Source organism: Haliotis rufescens, unplaced genomic scaffold (assembly GCF_023055435.1).
Source record: "Haliotis rufescens isolate VD_foot unplaced genomic scaffold, xgHalRufe1.0.p SCAF_2, whole genome shotgun sequence".
Taxonomy (NCBI): Eukaryota; Metazoa; Mollusca; class Gastropoda; order Lepetellida; family Haliotidae; genus Haliotis; species Haliotis rufescens.
The window spans coordinates 68049004-68070558 of record NW_025963890.1 but is presented as its reverse complement, the minus strand read 5'-3'; the positions used below and the strand labels follow the sequence as shown (position 1 = coordinate 68070558).

The 21555-nt window shown below is 40.9% G+C and overlaps 1 protein-coding gene across 2 annotated transcripts; it reads left to right on the top strand.

The window, feature by feature from the left end:
* Positions 1–1024: 1024 nt before the first annotated feature.
* On the top strand, positions 1025–16697 carry LOC124134616. Of its 2 annotated transcripts, XM_046499545.2 has the most exons (12): positions 1025–1138; positions 1494–1646; positions 4956–5041; positions 8873–9002; positions 10343–10474; positions 11219–11236; positions 12784–13010; positions 13188–13330; positions 14122–14261; positions 14579–14672; positions 15690–15855; positions 16469–16697. In XM_046499545.2, the coding sequence occupies exons 1-12, from the start codon at positions 1069–1071 to the stop codon at positions 16481–16483; spliced, it is 1374 nt and encodes a 457-aa protein (XP_046355501.2). In that variant the 5' UTR covers positions 1025–1068; the 3' UTR covers positions 16484–16697. The 2 variants fall into 2 exon arrangements, with proteins under 2 accessions (XP_046355501.2, XP_046355502.2); XM_046499546.2 differs by lacking the exons at positions 14579–14672; positions 16469–16697 and having other exon boundaries at positions 15690–15838.
* Positions 16698–21555: the final 4858 nt, after the last annotated feature.

Genomic DNA, 21555 nt, shown 5'->3' with positions numbered 1-21555 from the left:
AGTATTAGCTGTGGTATTGGTAGTAGTAGTAGTAGTAATAGTAGTAGAGTAGCTGTGGTATTGGTAGTAGTAGTAGAAGTAGTAGTAGTAGCCGCCTCTTACAACAAGATTAGTCGCCTTTTACGGTGAGCATGGGTTGCTGAACACCTATTCCACCCCGCGACTTCACGCGTCCAGATAAAGTCCACGTGTCGGCCGTCAGTCAACCCATGGAATCGACCTGGAAACCATGACTTCATGTTCAGCTTATTGACCCACATCTTCCCCAAGGAGTCGGCCTCGCCACGAACCCTGACACGTCGTACTGTTTGCTAACCTTGACATCGTCAATGTCAGAGTATGCCGTGGGTCTTCGTCCGTCAGCATTGAAATTATTTTAAAACCTCTTTCTATTCAAATCTACAGAAAATATCAATACGAGTTTCACACAACATCCAAAATAATACAAAGTACGACAAACACACATATCTGACCTCCATGCACAAATGTTGAGATCTGTAGCTTCCCGCAATCTTGATAAGATACCGTGTATCCCGTCTGGAAGGGAAATAATTTCTGGGTAGGAGAATATATCCTTTATATCCCGCTACGAAGAAATCAGGCTGCACGTGGATTTCTGAGAGGGACATTAAATGTCTTTTAAGCTCCGACGCAATAAGCGTCTATGGAAGTCACGTGATACAGTACAAGTACAATCTATCTATCTATCTATCTATCTATCTATCTATCTAGACGTCCTGTATAATACGCATTAGCGGTTTGTTTTGTTGGGCAATACTTGCAACCATGGGGCAATGGGTGGTAAATTTAGATAACGTATAGACCGACATTGAACCTAAAAAATTAACTACATTAACTGTCTACAAATTTCTGAAGTAATAATAGTGATGATTATGTTCACTGTACTCAAATCAGCTATAATAGCAGTGCTATACTCAGTGTGCGTGTGAGCTTCAATGTGGGCATCCAGGAAAGCAATTATCTGCTTCCGGTTATTTGCAACTATTGGTCTTTAACCAGCAAACCACGGAGGACAGTTAAGCACTACGATCGAAGGTTCCAACAGAGATGCATGTTGCTCTTCTGTTCACTTTACTTGCCTGTCTAACCAACCCTGGTGACGCTGGAAGACACCAAGGTATGAATTAAGGGTCATTTGCCTGCAAACTTGATGCTTAAAACATTATTCATATAATTTTCATCAAATCTGGAGAATGCATGCAGGAGCGTCAGATTGGAGACATTTCAGAAATTTACCGATCGAGGCGATTACTGAACATCCCTTATTAATTCATCATATTGAAAATAACCAAATAATATTCAAACTGAATTTCTTTTTCATTTCGAAATTGTTCATTGATATGCATGGCAATCATGTAAACCTGAATTTAATCGATGACATGAGATTTTGCAATGCATGTATACCGGTATAGCAGCCTAACGTTTTTTTTGGCATATTAGTATTTTGTATACAGTCGTGTTACTTTTATCAGGATGCCCCGAAGACTGGACATTGGTGAATACAAAGTGCTACAAATTTGTGGAAGAAGACGTTATAAGATATACTGCAGCGTCAAGATGTAGCAGACGATATACTGCCTCCCTAGCATTGATTGAGAACAAGGAAGAGAATAAAGCCGTCCAAGGTATGTTGAAGCCTGTATTCAATCAGACACGATACGTGAAGCTGATGTCACGATAATCGTAAAAAACACGATTAGCGATACAACAGGTAGGATAACAACTTATTGTGTTTTCAGCGTCGAGCTATGTTACCTGTAGCTTAGACGCCGTTGATATATTGGAATTTATCCCCGTCAATTCAACAAGAATCATAGCTCTACATTAAAACACATAACGTTTTTCTCCTCTCTACAATGACATGCATCAAGCAAGTCAGCGGGCCTGACCCGTCAGTCGCCCCTTACGACAAGCATAGTCACCTCTTATGGCAATCATGGGTTGTTGAAGACATATAATATTCTACCCCGGATCTTCACGGGTCACTTGTCGATTTGAATAAAGGACACACAGATAATAATAGTCTGTTGTGTCGATTTATACATTCAAAATTTGCTTTTGACGTTAATTATATTTAATTTGCATATATCAGAAGTACCCAGACTGTGAGGCAGATACTTTGCAAGCCAACATAAACTTGGTACCCCTAATTTATGTTGGCTTGCAAAGAATCTGATTCACAGTTTGGATACTTCTGATATATATATATATAATATATTAACATCAAAAGCAATGATTAAATGTATAAACTAGTTACCCCTTAGACCCGTGAAGATCCGGGGTAGAATAGGTCTTCAGCAACCCATGCTTGCCGTAATAGGCGACAATGCTTGTCGAAAGGGGCGACTTTTTGGATAGATTATTTACAGACTGCCGTCATATAACTGGAGTATTGCTGAGTGCGGCGTTAAAAATAAACAACAACAACAACAACAATTTACCCCTAAAGACAATGGAGCAAGCCTTGCAAGGTTTAGGGCTACACCACAGAGCACTTGTTATGATGTCGGACTTGTGATGTGGACCAAAGATGTCTATATATGTCCCTCGTAACCTACTCACCCATTATGGGCACGGGTGGCCAGGCGTCTAAGGCGCCGCGATTCCCCGTGCAGAGTTGCAAGAAACCTATGATTGTGGGTTCGAATCCTTGTTGTTTCTAGGTTTGTGGGTTTCACCGCAGTGGTAAACGTCTGAGATCTGCATCACTTCGGGGTTTCCTCCCACATTAAGCTGACACTCCGCGATATAACTGTAATACTGTTAAAAGCGGCTTTAAGTCCAACTCACCCACTCACTCATTCTACTCTCAAGTTGATGTACATGTCAGCCATGCACATACTTTAATGTTCTGCATACATGTGCCCCACGAACCGCCTTTCAAGTTGTACATACATGTCCTCCTTGAACCTGATCTCAAATTGTACATATATGTCCCCTATGAACCTACTCTCAAGTTGTACCTACATGTCCTCCATGAACCTACCTTCAAGTTGTACATACATGTCCCCCCTGAACCTACTCTCTAGTTGTACATACATGTCCTCCATGAACCTACAATCAAGTTGTACATACATGACCTCCATGAACCTACCCTCAAGTATGTCCCCTATGAACTTACTCTCAAGTTGTACCGACATGTCCCCCATGAACCTACAATCAAGTTGTACATACATGTCCTCCATGAACCTACACTCAAGCTGTACATACATCTCCCCCATAAACCTACACTCAAGCTGTACATAAATGTCCCCCATGAACCTACTCTCAAGTTGTACATACATGTCCCCCATAAACCTCAAGCTGTACATAAATGTCCCCCAAGAACCTACTCTCAAGCTGTACATACATGTCCCCCATAAACTTCAAGCTGTACATACATGTCCCCCATGAACCTACACTCAAGCTGTACATACACATTCCTAGTGAATATACATTCAAGTTGTACATGCTTGTCCCCCATGAACCTACTCTCAAGCTGTACATAAACTGACGTCCAAAAGAAACTTCACCAACTGAAAATATAAATTTCAAAGTATAATATTTTTTTCGATGAAGTCTATCTAAAACACATAACCTAAATACAACAATAGTGTATGCAGAAAATGTTAATCGTCTGTTACATGTTTGCGAGATAACACGCGGGTAAGGGTATAAAACGAATGCAACGGCAAGTCAGACATCCACAGTGATAAAAAAAAACCACAAAAGAAATGCCACGACTCACGGTCGAACAACGTGAACGAGCCTTGGGTATGGTACAGATGGGAGCCACCCACGCCCATATTGCACGAACCTACGATTGCTCCCGTGTTGCCGTTACCAACTTGATGCAACGTTACAGACAGACAGGGCGGACCGCTGACAGGCCAAGAACAGTCAGACCCAGGGTGACCACGCCCCATGATGACCGGTACTTGCGTACCTTGCACCTCCGAAATCGCTGACAGACAGTGGCCAGGAAACTCAGGGCTCATAGAATCAGGGCTTTTAGACCATACAGAGGACAGATATTGACAGCGCAACATCGTAGTCTGCGATTGAGATGGGCCCGGACTGTACAACGTTGGCAACGACGTGACTGGCAGAGGGTTGTCTTTACTGACGAAAGTCGATTCTGTATGTTTAGGGCTGATGGAACACAACGTGTTTACCGCCGAAGGGGTGAACGAACGGCGGCGTGTTGCGTGCAGGAGGTCGTACCATATGGTGGATGGAGTGTCATGGTGTGGGGAGGGATCTGTGGGCAGGAGAGGACACCGCTGGTCATCGTTGACGGGAAATTGACAGCTCAGCGTTACATGGATAACCTTCTTCGTTCAGTTGTCCTACCATTTCTCCAACAGTAGCCACGTGGTGTCATTTATCAGCATGAAAACGCTTGAGCCCATACAGCCAGAAGTGTCACTTACTTCCCCGCAGCCAAAACGTCAACGTCCTGCCGTGGCCTGCACGCTCACCCGACACGTCCCCCATGGAAAACCTCTGGGACTTGATGGATCGTCGTGTTCGACAACGACCACACTCTCCAGCCAACCGGCAAGAACTGATCTTGGCCCTCCAAGAAGAATTGCGTCAAATCCCACGTGACCGTGCGTCGAAGAGTTTTTGCGTGTATTGAGGCATTTGGTGGTCACACACGCTACTAATGACTTGTTATTGAACGTGAGCGATTGATTGTTTATGTACTCTGCCTATTGTCCATGATTCTGAAAGCTCGAGTTTTGTACCACACCCAACTTTAGGGGGCTCTGACGTCATTCTCGGTCGCGGTATGATTGTCATTTTCAGTGTTGATTATGTTGATATATTGATCTTCTCAATACACTTTACTTCATGCATGTATGTTTTGTTGTATTTGAGCAAGAGTGATTTCAAACTCTGGTAAAGTGTCTTTTGGACGTCAGTTTACATGGTCCTTTCACTTCTTCTAGATCTTATCCACGGCCAGAGATTCGCTTGGATTGGTTTACATCGCAGATGGGATTCCAAACGCTTTAAATGGGGCGACAGCAATGAGGTGGGAAAGAAAGATGAATTGTTAGTTTGATTATAATTCTCAGTGCAACAGTAAGTCTCAGTACCATTTATCAATTATGCTGAGTAAACTACTCAAGAAAGGTTTGGGCCGAGACATTAAAACTGCCCCTACTGTGTTGCGATATATATTTATATTTCCCAATATGAACTACTTGTCATGCAGTTTCGCCGAAATCGTATATATATTTAGGCGAAACTGCATGACAAGTAGTTCATATTGGGAAAGGGAGATCACTCTTATTTCAATCGGGAGCTATCTCAGTTTTCGTATTTGAGAAATATGGCGTCAGCCACACTGTACATTAACTGGCCATCCAATCCCTAAAGTAAATCGTATTCTTAATGAAATGTTTGAATCCATTATATATTTATTTTTCCGTCCGTAACTTGCAGAAAATTAAAAACGGTGCTTGCAAAAGAAATTAATAATTCGACAATATTAGTTTTCCCCAAATGTGTGCCACCCTTTTTTCTGAATAGAGATGGCAGCAGGTGGACCCACTGTAAGTGTTGTTGTCACATGTTGAGTGTAATATGTACATTTCCTCACGTTGGTTTAGTGCTGATAGCCATTTTTAAAAACATTCCCCGTCATATTTGGGGATCGAAACAAGTGGGCCAACATTTGTATATCACTTGGCTTTATTAGGTTGATTAATTAGTTCTGATAATCAATTTCCAAATATGGGCCAACATTTTACGTCTTGGGATTGCAACAGGAGGGACCACATTTATAAATCGCTAAGCCTCATCAGCTTGGTTCACTTATAACAATTTTCTAGGATGTGGGCCAACTTCTCCCTCATATAGTGATCGAAACAGACGGGCCCACATTTGTAAATCGCTAGGCTTCATTGGGTTGACTAAGACATTTAGTGGGCTCACATTTGTAATTATTTTGTATGGATATGTAACAATATATATTATTCTCATTTTGTTATATTGATTGGAAATGTCTTCATAAATAATTTAGTGTAACGTTACCTCCACGAAAGGTACACAAAGTCTATGAAGTTTGAATAACGTCATTATAGATGATCCCTCTCGTTCCAAAACAGAGTTTTGCAAAAATAGTTACAACGCAAAAAAACTTACTTCAAATTAAATTCAATCGACGTTTTGCAACCAAACACATCAATCTAATCATACATATCGGTGGTGATATAAACCTGAAAATTTTGTCAATACTTGGGTCGAACTCGGCCTACAGGGGCCTCCTGGCTAGCGAACAGCTATCGCCGAGGACCAATTATCGCCAACTATCGCAGGTGATCGCAACTTATTTCACTTATGCTCGTTTTCATTAGAAGAAAGAAAAATCTATCCGAAAATGATTAACCGAACGAACTCTTGTGAGCAAATATTTAAAAAAAAACAACAAAAATCACCGTGCTCAAATACAGCTTTAGAAGAGACACGCGGTCGGGGTCACGTGACTAATTCACGCGAAAATAAAAATCAGACACGATTATGCACTTTCTATCCGTCTGTCATTTCTTCCCCAAAATAAAATTTTGAAACCTATTTGAGCTTTTTTTTTCAAAAATCCATAACCTGTATATATTGCTAAATCCATAGTACACAGTGTTAAGGATAAGCATGTGTAGAATGGATTTTGGGATTATTGGTTTAAATTGATAATAGCATTTCTTATTCATCTTGATGAATACAGAAATTGAGTGCGATAAACTGAAGCGGTGCGCGTTATCACGTGGCACGCGCTGTTGAGACAATTGCGGTAACTGGTACAGAAGGTCGACGGGAAAGTTCTATTTCCACTGTTTTGATTCCCTATCGTAGCGTTATAACAGAAATCAACTGAATCTTATTCCACGGACATAAATAAGCGCATTAGCTCATAGTTTCACAAAAAATAAAGTTATTGGTACAGTCAACTTTGTACACGGGACATTGTCAGAAATAACAATAAAAAATGGCGATAACTGGTCTGGGACCAGTAAGGTCTTTTATATGACCTCAAACGTTTCCGGCACCTTGTTCCATAAAATAAATATATTATGAATATTAATGACCCCACGACCTAGTTTTACGATGTTCGTATATAGACAAAATTGTAGTTCGTAATACGGGTTTATTTACGTAGTACATAATCTCTGCAACAAGTGCGTTTAGTTTCGAATGTGGGTCCACCTCGAATTATCGATAAGGCAATCGGAGTAAGCTCCCTTCTCGAACCACCGATAATACAGTTTCCCCCGAATTTTTAAGCCGCAGAATCTCTTCACCTGTACTCTGCAGACTCAATTCAGGTACTGTATTTCTGATCCATCACTTGATTGTCTTGTTTGATTTACATGCCATCACCGCAAGGGAAGCGAACTTCTAGCGCGGAGTGACCCGTGAAGATCCGGGGTAGAAAAGGTCTTCAGCGACCCATGCTTGCCGTAAAAGGCGACAATGCTTGTCGTAAGAGGCGACTAACGGGATCGGGTGGTCAGGCTCGCTGACTTGGTTGATGCATGTCGTCGATCCCAATTGTGTGGATCGATGCTCATGATGTCAATCACTGGATTATCTGGTCCAAACTCGATTTTTAACAGACCGCCGTTATATGGCTTGAATATTGCTGAGTGCGGGTTTAAACAACAAACAAACAAACAAACTTTGGTTTAAAGCCGCTTTTAACAGTATCCCAGTTACGCTCTTCAAACAAAAAAGAAACGCACAGGTAGATGTTAAGTAAAATTATTGTGCCTAATAAAATCGATATATTTAATTTAATATCATAGATTCAAATATGAAATTTTGGAGCACGATAGTCACATGTTGTCGTAGTACAAAGGCATTGAAAACTGTTCATTGTCATGTCACATAAGGCCACAAGGTTGCGCTGAACACAGTATCTCGTGTGACCGCCCCGGGCAGCAATCAAGGCTCTGCGTCTCCTTGGCACTGACTGGATAAGTGTACGAATTCTGTCCTGCGGAATTCTGCGCCATTCTGCTTGTAACGCGTTGGTATGTTGTGGGAGTGTTTTCGGCGTGTTCTGACGTTGACGTACACGTCGATCGATTTCATCCCAGAGGTGTTCGATTGCGTTGAGATCTGGAGATCTCGACGGCCAGGGCAAAACGTTGATATTGGCATTGTGAGGGTAGTCTACCGGGACACGAGCTGTGTGCGGTGGAGTGTTGTCCTGTTGCAACAGCTCCCTCTGGTGGTCAATGATTGGAAGAAGGTGAGGTTGAAGAATTTGATTCACGTAGCGATTTGCTGTCAAATTTTCCTGAACCACAACCAAGTCAGATCTCGTGGGGTAGGATATGCCCCCCCCCCCCCCCCCCCCACACACACACACACCATGATACCGTGATTTGTTTAAGAGGGTATATCGCTCGCGGCGTGTCAGCTTAATGTGGGAGGAAAGCCCGAAGTGATGCAAGTTTCAGGCGTTTACCACTTCGGTGAAACCCACGAGCAGAGGTATGGTGCTGACAAACCTAGAAACATAATCGGGGCGAACCGGAATTCGAACCCACAATCATAGGTTTCTGGCGTGCCCAAGGGACGCAACTCTGCACAGCGAATCGCGGCGCCTTAGACGACTGGGCCACCCGTGCCCCCGGTTTGTAAAGATACTTCAGCGTTTATAGATTATTTTTAGAATACCAGACGTTTCTGTATTCTACAACTTGTATATGATATGATAATGATTAATGTACATCGACCAGAAAAAACAAACAATTGTCATAATCTTTATTTTTCTCTTTTCTCATTAGAAAACATATATATCTATAAATATCAATATTACTTTTACAAACAAATTAATTCTCATATATTTTACTTTCAGTTAGGATTTGCTAACTGGTGGAGGCCCCTTAGGTCGGATTATAAAACATGCGCAGTGATACTCGATTCTGGCTATTGGCAACCTAAGTCTTGTTTGGACAAAATACCTTATGTATGTTGGAAAAGACCTGGTAAGGAAGTTATTCCTGTAAACCGCGATGCACGTATGTATATAAGTATGCAAATTAGAATAGGTGCAAGCTACTTTTAAGACTTCTATTGATCAAACTTTGTTTTCAACTCATCTCCCTCTGAGTGAAGTGTTGCAATGTCAATAAATATTTGATAACGCCCTTTTCCATAGCATTGGCTTCTGTTGGGAAACGTGAAATGTTGTGGCTTTATCGCAAGTTTCACTTCTGTTGAAACTAGAGAGTTAAAGTCCAGTATATGGTCATCGATTACCAAATAAGGTAGCCAAACTGCAATCTGTCAATACACCGAATGGTATACAGCGAGTGCCACCGACATGTTGCAAAATATGTTGCCCCGAGTAGTAGGGCATACAATGAGAGGGTGTACTCTTTCTGGCCAATGAGGCAGGGTATACAGAGAGTCTTACTGAACGTCGCCCCGAATAGCAGTGCATAAAATGAGAGGGTGTACTCTATCTGGCCAATGAAAGGCAGGGTATACAGAGAGTCTTACTGAACGTTGCCCCGAGTAGCAGGACATACAATGAGAAGGTGTACTCTATCTGGCCAATGATGCAGGGTATACAGAGAGTTTGTACAACAGGTACAGACAGATGACACAGCAAAGTGAGTCTGTATTTAACGTGAACACAAAACAATCTATTCAGCGAATCATTGTACACATCTCCAGAATTTAAATAAAATATGTTTAATAAAAACCCTGATCCGACTGCCCTGAAACGACGTGTGTTTTTATGGACATACATATTTTGTATAAACAGTATTTGAGATGTACTTCTAATATCGCTGTTAGCAAACGGAGATAGGGAGGGAGGCTGCTAATGCCGATTTTATAGTGGTAGCCCACTGAGATACCATGCCGCAGTTTATCATGAATACCCCACTCAGACACAATATACTGACTAGCGCCAGGCAGGCTAACAGCAAATACCATCTTATTAATGTCTTTCTGTATGACGCGGCCGACCTTCCGCTTTCTGGGCAGACGCTCTACAACTAGACCTCGAAGGCGGTCGGTTTGCCATGAAGGTAATGAATACGAAAAATTATGATTTGTGAGATATGATTAATGCTACTATAAACCATATACAGACAACTATTCAACTATTATCACTAATTAATTAGGGATCAGCTAGGGTCTTTCTGACCTTTCTTCTTAAAGTTCTGTTACGGCCTGCTTTATTCATATTATCGTTCCTAGATTAGTACTGATAACATATGTGTAGTATTACGTTATTTCCACTTGAATACCACATATCCATGTTTATTGAACGTGTCACGAAAATAAAGTCAATATCTTATCTGGGATTTGTCAGATTGTGAACCCGGATGGTTTGGAGATGAATGTGAGCGCCAGTGTCACTGCTACCTGGGCCATGACTGTATGGACGAACCTTGTCCTTATGGGTGCGAGCCGGGATGGTATGGAGAAAGGTGTGACACACGATGTGAGTAAGAACTGCACATGCAATTAACACCACCAAAATTAAAACTTACATACGACCCCAAGGAAAGTCCACTCGCTATGTAACACTTCCGGTTTTAACAGAGACGATTAAATGTTGTTGTTGTTGTTGTTGGGTTGTTGTTTAACGCCGCACCTAGCAATATGCCAGCTATATGACAGCAGTCGCTAAATAATCGAGTCTGGACCAGACAATCCAGGGATTGATATCATGAGCAACGATCCACGCAATTAGGATCGATGACATGCATTAACCAAGTCAGCGAGCCTGACCACCCGATCCCGTTAGTCGCCTTTTACGACAAGCATAGTCACCTTTTACGGCGAGCATGGGTTGCTGAAGACCAATTCTACCCCGGATCTTCACGGGGCTGATTACATGCATACTAAGGGGACGTAAGTCACACCTTTTCTGGCCGGTCCTGATTGCTTTAGCTGATCTTGTAAAATCCTTGTGGATAACAAACCTATGTTTGTCATTAGAAGATCCGTGCAGTCATATCACATCTGGCATGTTCTTGTTATAAAGTGCTTAAGGTCATATATGTTTATAAGTGAAGTCCATGACTAAGGAGTTGAATTCACGTTCAGATCATCTTTCAAATGCATGACTTATAAATAGATTAATGTTATTTTATTTGGAAACAATTTATTTGAAAATGTGGAAACTTGAATTGCTGAATTTTAAGCGAAGTGACATATACTGTTGCACATTCTTATTTTCCAGACCAACAACAATCTGCAGGTAAGTTTTCTATCCGCCTGTTTCTTACATTTTACTCATGAAAGTATTTCTGTGTTTCAAAGTTACCTGTTCATGATTCTATCCTTGGCTACCGTTATTTCCAGTTACATAAAGAACAAGTAAGGAAAAGGGCCATTTGAGGCCCACTGGGAATTTTAAATAGAAAAGTTGCAGAAAACTTTGAAATATTAGCATGAACATTTTCAGATATGTTCAAGAGGCTGATCCACAGCTAATTTTTTTCTTACATTTTTCTTTACGTTTTAGACTTCTGACACAATGAAATACATAAGTATGACTTCGACGAATTAAAAAGGCTTAAAATCTCTTTATAGCTCAGTGACTCAAATGACTATTTTACCATATGTTTGTATCTTTTTCCCTTAAAAAAATCCAAACACTTCTTGAAAACCTCTAAAATGACGTTTGACACATTTGAGCCCCACCTATGAATTTAGTGTCAATATAATTCCAAAAGTTATTTGTGTTGAATGTTTTGTTTCAAATTTATTGTTATACCTAATTATTAGATTATGCAGATCCCGAGGGCCTATATGCTGACTCACCCCAAGTAAATAAAAAGACCCTGTGTTTCAAAGTTACCTCTTCATGATTCTATCATTGGCTACCGTTATTTCCAGCTACATAAGGAACAAGAAAGAAAAGGGTCATTTGAGGCCCACTGGGAATTTTAAAGGTTAAAGTTGCAGAAAAACTTTGAAATATTAGCATAAGGTTGAATAACTTTAAATTCTGGTGATACAAAAATCTGTGAACAGTGATACAGTTACATAATCAGAACAGAAAAGAAAGTCGACTTCAGTGACTTTGGGTAACATTTCCCAACGATAATGGGTAATAAAATTGAATTATATACTAGTAGTCGAAACTCGTAAGCGTATGCACCGTACAGGTAAATAAAGCGTCAGAACCCTTTCCATATCCAATAGAAACTTCTGCATAAAGCAGAGTCGATTGTACAATTCCGACTATATCATTAGCATGTGTTTATGAATCACTATAAAATAGCGAAAAGGTGAGCGTATCCTGCTCCACCAGTGGTACCCGTCACAAACACATGCAAATGCAATTCAATTGTTCATCTGGAAAAAAACCATGGGAACAAATGGTACAAATCAAAATAGGGAATTACATTGGACATCATTTTTGTCACTGATGCGTCAAATTTGGAAATGTCCTCCACATGTCTACCATAAACCCTTTTGAAAGCTTTACTGAGGCCTTGCATGTTGTAACCTTGAACAAACAACTTCTGAGCAAGATTCGTATGACGCTCCTTGCAATCTTGGTACAAAGAGCATGCTCGATTGTATCTCAAAAGTTGCGAAATGTAAACACCAAAGGAGCTGCTGGAATATTGCTGGACTTGCTGTAAACACATTGTAAACACATGCTCAGAACTGTCTTTACTGGAATGCACATCATTCTGCATCAAGTCCTCCATCTTAGATTCAGAGGTAGATGACATTCACATCATGGTATCGGCAGAGTGAGTTTACAAAACATTTTGTACCCTATCATTGCAGTGTCCTTCTACTGTATGAAACAAAAGGAAGGAGGCTACTCTCTGATGGTTTCCTTGGGCCGGCCAAGTATATTCCACCAAAGAATTGGTGTTGTGAACGCTGAGGGAGAGATCAGTCCCAACTGTAGCAGTGATAGACTGGAAAGGCACAACCGTAGAGAAATACGTTTAAATGTTCACATTCAAAACGTGTCAGGAGTTTTGGAAGCAAATTGTCCTGCAGAAACAGTAAGAATGTAATATCAACCTCCAAACACCAATGCACTTATTAACGTCTGTGTGTCTGTTGTTTCACGTGTGAACACTAAATTAGATATCAATGTCTTCTATATAACAACATATAGTACATGGGGTAAATCCAAACATCTCTTGACGTTTCGGTTATTTTTGTTCACACAACACTAGGTTGCTGATGGGATCCTGCAATGGACGTTAAGATTTCAGAAAGAAGAAGGTGTAGAATCATTTGAAGACGAGGAACTTCAAGTCCAGTGTGATCTGTCTGAAGCTGATGCTGCATATGATGTTGAGAGGGTTGTGATACAGGAGTAAGCTTATTGAACACATTTGAAGCAAAGCTTCTTTTCATTGGCTGTCAAATACAAACGAAATACACAGTCAACAGACTTTATTCCTGGAAGTAATGTGGAAACTTTATCATTGGAAAAAGTTAGAAGCTGACCAAAGTGAAAGCTGCATAGTCGTGATAGAAGATTACGTTTCTGATAATAATAACAAAAGCGACAGAACCCTTTTCATATTCATAAGAAATCTCTACCAAAAGCAGAGTCGATTGTACGATTCAATCTATATCATGATCAGGTTTTTATGATGCCCTATCAAATATCAGGTGTTCGTGAAAAGGTGAACGTATCTTGCCCCATCGTTGTCACCCGTCACAAACACACGCAGATGCAAGTCAATTGTTCGCCTGAAAACAAAACCACGGGTACATATGGTAAAGTTCAAATAAGGAATGGCACCGGACATCATTCTCGGCACTGATGCGTCATATTTGGAAATGTCCTCTACATGTCTACCGTAAAGGATTTTGAAACACACTTGATTTCAAATCTTCTTTTTATTGTCTGGAAAGTGCCATCAGAAGGATAATAGTAATAGAACAAGACTATCTTATTTTTTGCTCCTAAATAGACTTCATTGTTTATGAAAGATCACAGGTTCGTGAGTGGCAGAAGTTGTTGGGCACACACTTAGTTTTCTAAACTGATCATAAATGCACAGTCAAGGACAATAGCAAAGTTGGATAAATAGGACACATACATTTTCGAAAAAGTGTTATGTGTAGGAATCTTACATTCTATTTTACTTGTTTAAGCATTCGTAAGAGGACCCTAACTACTGCCACACAGACAGGAGTCAGTGTACGGACATACCTAGCTGATCCTGGAACTCTGGAACCGGCCACGAACCTCAGCCTTGGTGTTCCTGTCAGACTGGTGGTCACGCTACCTGAAGGTTTAATAAGTTATAATTTCCAGGAACAAACACGAATCACTGTCTGGATTGTCACAACCATCAGCCTTTCAGAACGACTGCTTTAGGAACATTTAATCTACTGCTGTGCTACTGTGCATGGCGATATCGATGATCAATACAATCGTTACTCTTTGGTGAGACTACATCAGGTAGCTGTTGGCAATTAAATAGAGGATATTTTATGAGTATCCTGCTTAGTTGATTAATACTAAGCTTTACAGATTAATATTAGGCGTGAATCTCGGGACATTCTCTCTTCTTCATTCTTCAGCTGAATCTCTGTCTTCTTGTATCAGGGGACGATGTCGTCAATCCGTTCTTTGACCCTCGGAACTGTCAAGCTGCATCTCTAGATGGGAAGGTTTCTTTCCAACTGACCACATCGGTTGGGTCAGTACGAAGTCACATTCAAATGCCCTGTCGCACATGCAATGTAATGAAAGGCTAATCCTTGGCATTTCTGTTTTAAGAAAACGTAAACGGAAGTACATCTAGGAGCTTGACCTAAGGCAACACCCACTTAATACTTTTTACTATAACTTGAACAAATATGTTGGAAGGTCTTAAACAGAATAGTCACGATCTACCCTGATTGCCCCCGGGAAGATCCAATTAGAACTGGTCTTCAGCAACCCATGAGTCGTATTATAAAAGAGCCGTCTAACGGGATCTGGTTTTCAGACTTGCTGACTTGGTTGATGCATGTTATCGTATCCCAATTGAGTAGATCGATACTCATGATGTCAATCACTGGATTGTCTGATCAAGACTTGATTATTAACAAATATACCAGGACAAGTGTTGAATGCGGCTTTGAACAACAAACACATTTTCACTGCACCTTTGCGCTGTGAACATACCCTATAGTTAAGGTGAGGTGAGGTGAAATGGGGTTTAACGTCGCGTCCAAGATTATTGCACTTATATAGCGACCTTTAGTTAAGACATCATAGACATCGAAGTCTGTGAAGCTGTTGAAAGGTTGCATTCGTGTTTCATCACATGCTGTCCTCAAACTTTTCTCAAATCGATTTGATTTGATTACCAATCGGTTTGGTTAAAATATTGTTAAAGGTTATATTGTCTATAAAACACAAGACTCAGTAAACTTGGAGCAAGATACATGTATCTTGATAGGCACTTAACTCAGAATTGGCTGCACTAAATGTGGTCAAATTCAACATAGACATTAGCCACGATGATATTGTTGACAACGTTTGTCACTACCACATGCACTTCTAGTGTCACTTCCTTGGACCCTAAAACATTGTAGCTGTAGCATAGACATTTTCATGACAAACGTCAAGATGCGTGTCAGCTAAGCTGCAGTGTTTAATGAATTCGAAGACAGTATTTCTTGAATCCTAGCGTTTTCATGTACTAATTATGTTTGTTTTTCTATTTCAGTTGTCCTCCAAATATAAACGAAATCGGTTTTGGGAAAATGGTCAAGACCTCTGGCATTTTCCAGTCGGAGATATTTCCCATGTTCCGGCTGCGAGGATACACCGAATTGGTGTTCAGTTGTACTCTTGGGGTAACCTCCTTAACTCATGCGGACTATCAGACACCGGTTAGTGTTTGTTTTTGCGTTACAGTTATTAGTAATGTGAGGGAGCGACTGTTGTATTCGCAATAGGCAGCAATGTTCCAGATCTCTCACAGCGGCCTGTAAAAACCAACATGGACGAGGTGGTGGGTAGGGTGAAATGGGATTCAAGATAGTTGCACGTGTAAAGCGACGCGCGTGCGTGCGTGCGTGCGTGCGTGCGTGCGTGAGGGCATGCGTACGTGAGTGCGTGCGTGCGTGCGTGCGTGCGTGCGTGTACTAGTCCGGACGAATGCCGACTTTATAGTGATAGCCCCCTGAGACACCATGCCGAAGTTTAACATGTCGAGTACCCAACTCAGACACAGCATACTCCGAGCCGACAGTTCTTGTTTTAACCCCTTAATGCCGAGCGCCAGTCAGGGTAACAACAAGTACCATCTTTTAATATTGTGGAGCATCGTCCGCATCATTTTCAAAGGGGGTGTGCTAGGTCATCAAGCAATAGGTAGGGGACAGGAAGTTATTTAGAAGAGAATACAGTAGTGCAGAGTTGAATCATATCAGGATGTTATACGGTGAATCAGGTGTCATACAATGTGTCATATCATGCTTTCATGGATACTTTATTCCACAGAGATGCTCCTGGTGAAAGGTCAGCTGCAAAGGTCAGCTGCAAAGGCCAGTGCAGAGTTCTAACATACATGTCAGGCATTACAGACTACAAAGTCTGTACTAAGATGACAAACTTTTGCTGACAATAATGACTTGCAGTGTGTTGTTGACTTTTTAGGGGCGGTAATAGATAACAAGTCTGAATGAACCAAAGGCATTGAAAATTCTAAACAATAAAAATAAATTTTCAACATTGTGTTGTGTTCACATTTTCAACATTGTGTTGTGTTCCCCTACTTTTGTATAAGAATTGCAGAACCATTTGAGTGAGTGAGTGAGTATGGTTTCACGCTGCTTTTAGCAATATCCCAGCAATATCACGGCGGGGGACACCAGAAATGGGCTTCACACATTGTACCCATATCGGGAATTTAACTCGGGTCTTCGGCGTGACGAGAGAACGCTTTAACCACTAAGCTACCCGACCGCCCCCAAACCATTTGAAAAGCAGAGGTAGTCAATACGTAAACCATAAACTAATCTCTATTACAAACATGAGATTTTAAATCCGAAAACCAATATTCCATATAAATACGAAAACCAATATTTATTATTATGTTAAAAGGTGGTTCTGTCACTATATGCATTTATTTCAGATAATAAGAACAACCCTTTCACTGCAGCGAATTCTTACGTTACCCCCAAGCTGACACAGCAGCAAGCAGTTCGCTCCTCACGGTTATAACGAATAATGTTCACTTGAAATAAACAAACGTATCTCCACACGTGAAACGGTTCTTGTTGTCGCTACTGTCACCGCCATATGCCTCTGAAGTAATTCAGTGGTATTGCAATATGACAATCTTAATATTTTAATATGGAGGAACTGTGGATTCAGACCCACAAGGACCTTACCTTTAATAGCAGCTTCCACCTGTGGGCATGCAATCTCTTTTCTGTGTATAGAAATTGTAGAATTGAGTTTTCTATGGCCGCCATTATATCTCTGTACGGTTGCTTATAGCAGCTCAACACCACCGCCATATCACATATATCCCCACCCTCTGAAGTAGTAGTAATAGTAGTAGTAGCAGTAGTAGCAGTAGTAGCAGTAGGAGTAGCAATAGTAACATTAGTATAAAAAGATAGTGATCGTGTTATATTTCGGTCAAATTACAGCATAGTAGTAGAAGTGGTATCAGTAGCTATTATTAGTGCCAGAAATGTATACAAACCTATGTCACACGTGATCAAATCACAAACATCTTTGTGAAATTGTTATACAATTATTTATTTCAAAATTAACAATATATTTTGAACATAATGCCTACGTAAACAGAACCCTAAAATGTGAAGAGTAGAAAACCTCAAAAGATTTCAAAACAGAATAACTAACGCTAACATGAATAACAATCTTCGTTAAAGCAGAAGAACGAGAATGATCACAACACGAGAAACACAAATGTAGATGACAGGAAAAGTAAATTCTCCCTGGAGAAGTAAACCTTGAGTTCCTGTAAGCCGAAACCTGAGCTAGAGACAGATACTTGCTGTTTATACGACTGACCAACGGCAGTGATCTACTGTAATGGTGTCTGGGGTACGTGAATGGACATAATGTTTGTAGAAAATATCTGAAGTTTTCCAACGTCCATGCTCTTAAGCATCCGTTCCCATAGCAATGCCCATCGAAGCTCCGGTTAGTCGAAATGATTTTGCAGAATATCCTAATTTGGACAATCCTGCCAAAAACAAAACACTCTTCTTACACATGTCCCAGAGTAAAAGCATCTATACCGTGTAGCGGTTTTTCTAGGCGAGATGAAAACGGATTCATCTCGTGGTCTGGAAGTTGATGTTCTGTCGATGTAATCCCTCGCAGCTGTAGCAAGTTCCAGTTTGGGAACAGCTAACGTAAAACCACCTCAAATCCACTCCAATGGGTGTAGTATTTTATATTCCAAAGAGAACAATTCGCAGTCCACCATTCACCAATTGCAGATTGTCCACTTAAAATACACCCCTTGAAATTTGTCCAGTGAATGGGTCATAATGCGTTGTCGATGTTTTTCCTTTCGTTGCACTCACTTAGTAGACGATTCGTTATTGTGAGGCCAACCTAGAAATAAAGATCTGAAATTAGCATTTGTCGTCAAGCTGGACAGTGTAAAGCTGTCCAATCGTGGATCCCGATTTAAAAAGTGCATCCTGAAGATGAAGGACAAATGCGTCCTTCTTCAAATTTTCGTGACCACAACTTACACACAAATATCAGAAAGCTGCACATGCAATAGCGAGTTTAGATCTGTCTATCCAATTCATTAGCTAAAGTAGAAAGGTAGTCAACCACGCAAGCAGTTGACACTTGTGGTACAGAGTATTATTGTGATATAACCTGGTGAGTTTTTGACTTGATAATAGACTGGGATAAACATAAAGATTACTTTCTTATTATTGCTCCCACTGGCCATTCCCGTGTCCCAAGCTCGGATTCACAAATTCTCCAAGCACAGATTTGCCATTCCTTGGGTAGAACCCTGCTGCAGGAACGTTTGCATTGTACTCTGGAATTCGAATTGGAGGAGTAATGAGCATTTCCAGAAGCAGACTGAACCATGGCTAGCTCTTCCACTTTGGAGATATCAACACTGCAAGTTTCTCTCTCTTCGCTTATTAGTGCCAATGCCTTCTGTGTCACACAAAACATAATTCATATTCAAATCTGTCCGTGTGTGTATGGTTCCCAAAACCTGGTGATGAAACGGAGTAGTTGTGAGTTGGTCACACTAAATAGCTAGTAAAACGGTCGATTGTGTGAGGTCCTCACCAATGAAACGGAACAGGGCTGGATGGAGCACTGTCGTTTTGGTATCAACGTTGTTTTTTCCGTTTAAATTTCCGTACATTAAGGAACATCCGTCAACCGAATATTTCGACACACTGAAGTCATGTACAACGTCGTTTACCTTCATACACTGCTCGGAAACGGAATATCGCCAGCACAGCTGTGCACCCTTTATCGTTAAAGGAGCCATATCACGATACACAGAGATGGGTTTGCCTCAAAAACAAATGGCCAATGCACGTGCCCCAAAACAGTTGTAACATACAAAATATAAATCCAGTACGTCCTTTGGAATGTGGAAACAGAATTTGTCGTATATCTTTTCTTTGAAGATCAATTGTGCACAATTTCCAGCAGATGGAAGTATTTAGAAAAGAAAAAGCTGCCAATCCTAACAGAGAACTTGAAAATGATGAGGATGTTTCACAAGCCCGACGCAGAACTGTTGCACAGAAATATGCAAAATTAGAGCTGATGCTGGTCAATATGCAAATATCTGCTCGGAAATATCAAGAAACTCAATCTTCAAAAATACTTCATAACTCGGTGACATTTGGCAAGAGATCCGTTAACATTTCAGGTTTTCAGTCGACAGGTGCTCACTTCCTAAAGTTAGTGGACATAAGATTCAACCAGATTAGCGACCTGAGGATTTATACCAGTGCATAATGGAATTTACATAAGGCTATCTACTAACTGCAGAGGGAGGTATCAGTCACCATCGACAACTTGTAGACACAGACGAGGACCTCTGGGCAATTATGAGAATATTGTTGTAGTTCTGTGGCAGTTGAATCCAACCTGGTCTTCCCCATCTTGTGAAACAGAAATGCGGGACTGAACTCCGGAATCAGTCCATGACATCATTAAAACCGGAAATTAGTCAAACCCTATCTTCCTTGCTTGATGAACTGTGCAACATAGAGGCCACCAAAGCTTTGAGGACTAAATGGTAAACTAAGAGTTGCATATTATGCAAATCCACTGGTCGTCCAGTCGTATAACCTGGCCAACTTGCAGACCTACCTGAAAATGACAGACGTGTGATTGCAGGACGCTCCAGGCTTGTCAACAGCAGCAATGTTGATCTTGAAATTGAAGAACCTTTGACGGATTTAGATACCGATGATAGTGCTCTTATTGCATGTTCATCGTGTTAATCTGGAACAATCACCATTGGAGGTCTAGTTGTCAAACAACTTAATGTTAATGTTCTTGCTGGGAACCCCATCCTCGTCTTTTACGGTATTGCTACTCATCCAGCAAAGAATCAAATCATTACCAGGGGCTCCAAAATACACCATTATGGATAACAAGTCCTACAAATGCTTCTGTAAGGCAAACAAAAGCCTTTATAGTACTAAGTTTGCCATTACAGACATCAGTAATGCCAGGTGATCTTGATGAACTAAAGATTCCACATACTTCTCACCAGATTCCTAACGGGCTCTTGAACCAAGACTTGACAGCCCGAGCAACACTACAGTGAAGCCACAGAGGGACTGGCCACTGAACGTTCGTTCAGTTACCCACATCCTCAGAATAGTAAATATCACTTGTAAACCCATTTTGCAAAAACGTAAAGAACACTTGTTCCAAATACGGTATATTGATTCTGTAGATTCATCCCCTGTGATGCGGACACATTGGTAGAAATACACCATACGAGTCACCACATACCATTCTCGCCTCAAGTATCAGTTGTCCCAGGTGAAAGTCTTTTCCCCTTTATCAACAGTTTGCCAAGGTATTTGATCCCACTATCTCCAAATGCAGTGGAGCAAGTGATAAGATAGTAGCTGTTGTGAATGTGGGGCCTACTCTGCCACACACAAAGAAAAGGTCAAGTGCCCCACTACAACAAAGCATTGCTCACAGAACTACAATCAAAGTTTGACGAACTGAAATACAGGTTGATGTCAGTGTCGAGTGCTTAACTCTCTTCTTTACGTTTTTTTAGCCTAACGGCGGCAGTTAACATGTAATGTCAGTCGGTGAAGTGGGTACCTACAGCAAATGCCTTATATGGTCAATGTCCTGCATGAATGGACGTTGGAAGTTTATTGTTAAAACTGACCTACTAAAGGCATTTCACCAAATTCCGCTCCCTCATAAATCTATGAAATATTAGGGTGTAAGGGTTTTCACTCCGTGTGCTGAGGATATGCAAGGTTCTGAAACATGCTTGAAAGAACTGAAGTGTAGGGTCCTCGGTCATCTGATTCAGAAAGGTTTTGTTGCCAGACTTGCGGATCATTTGTTCT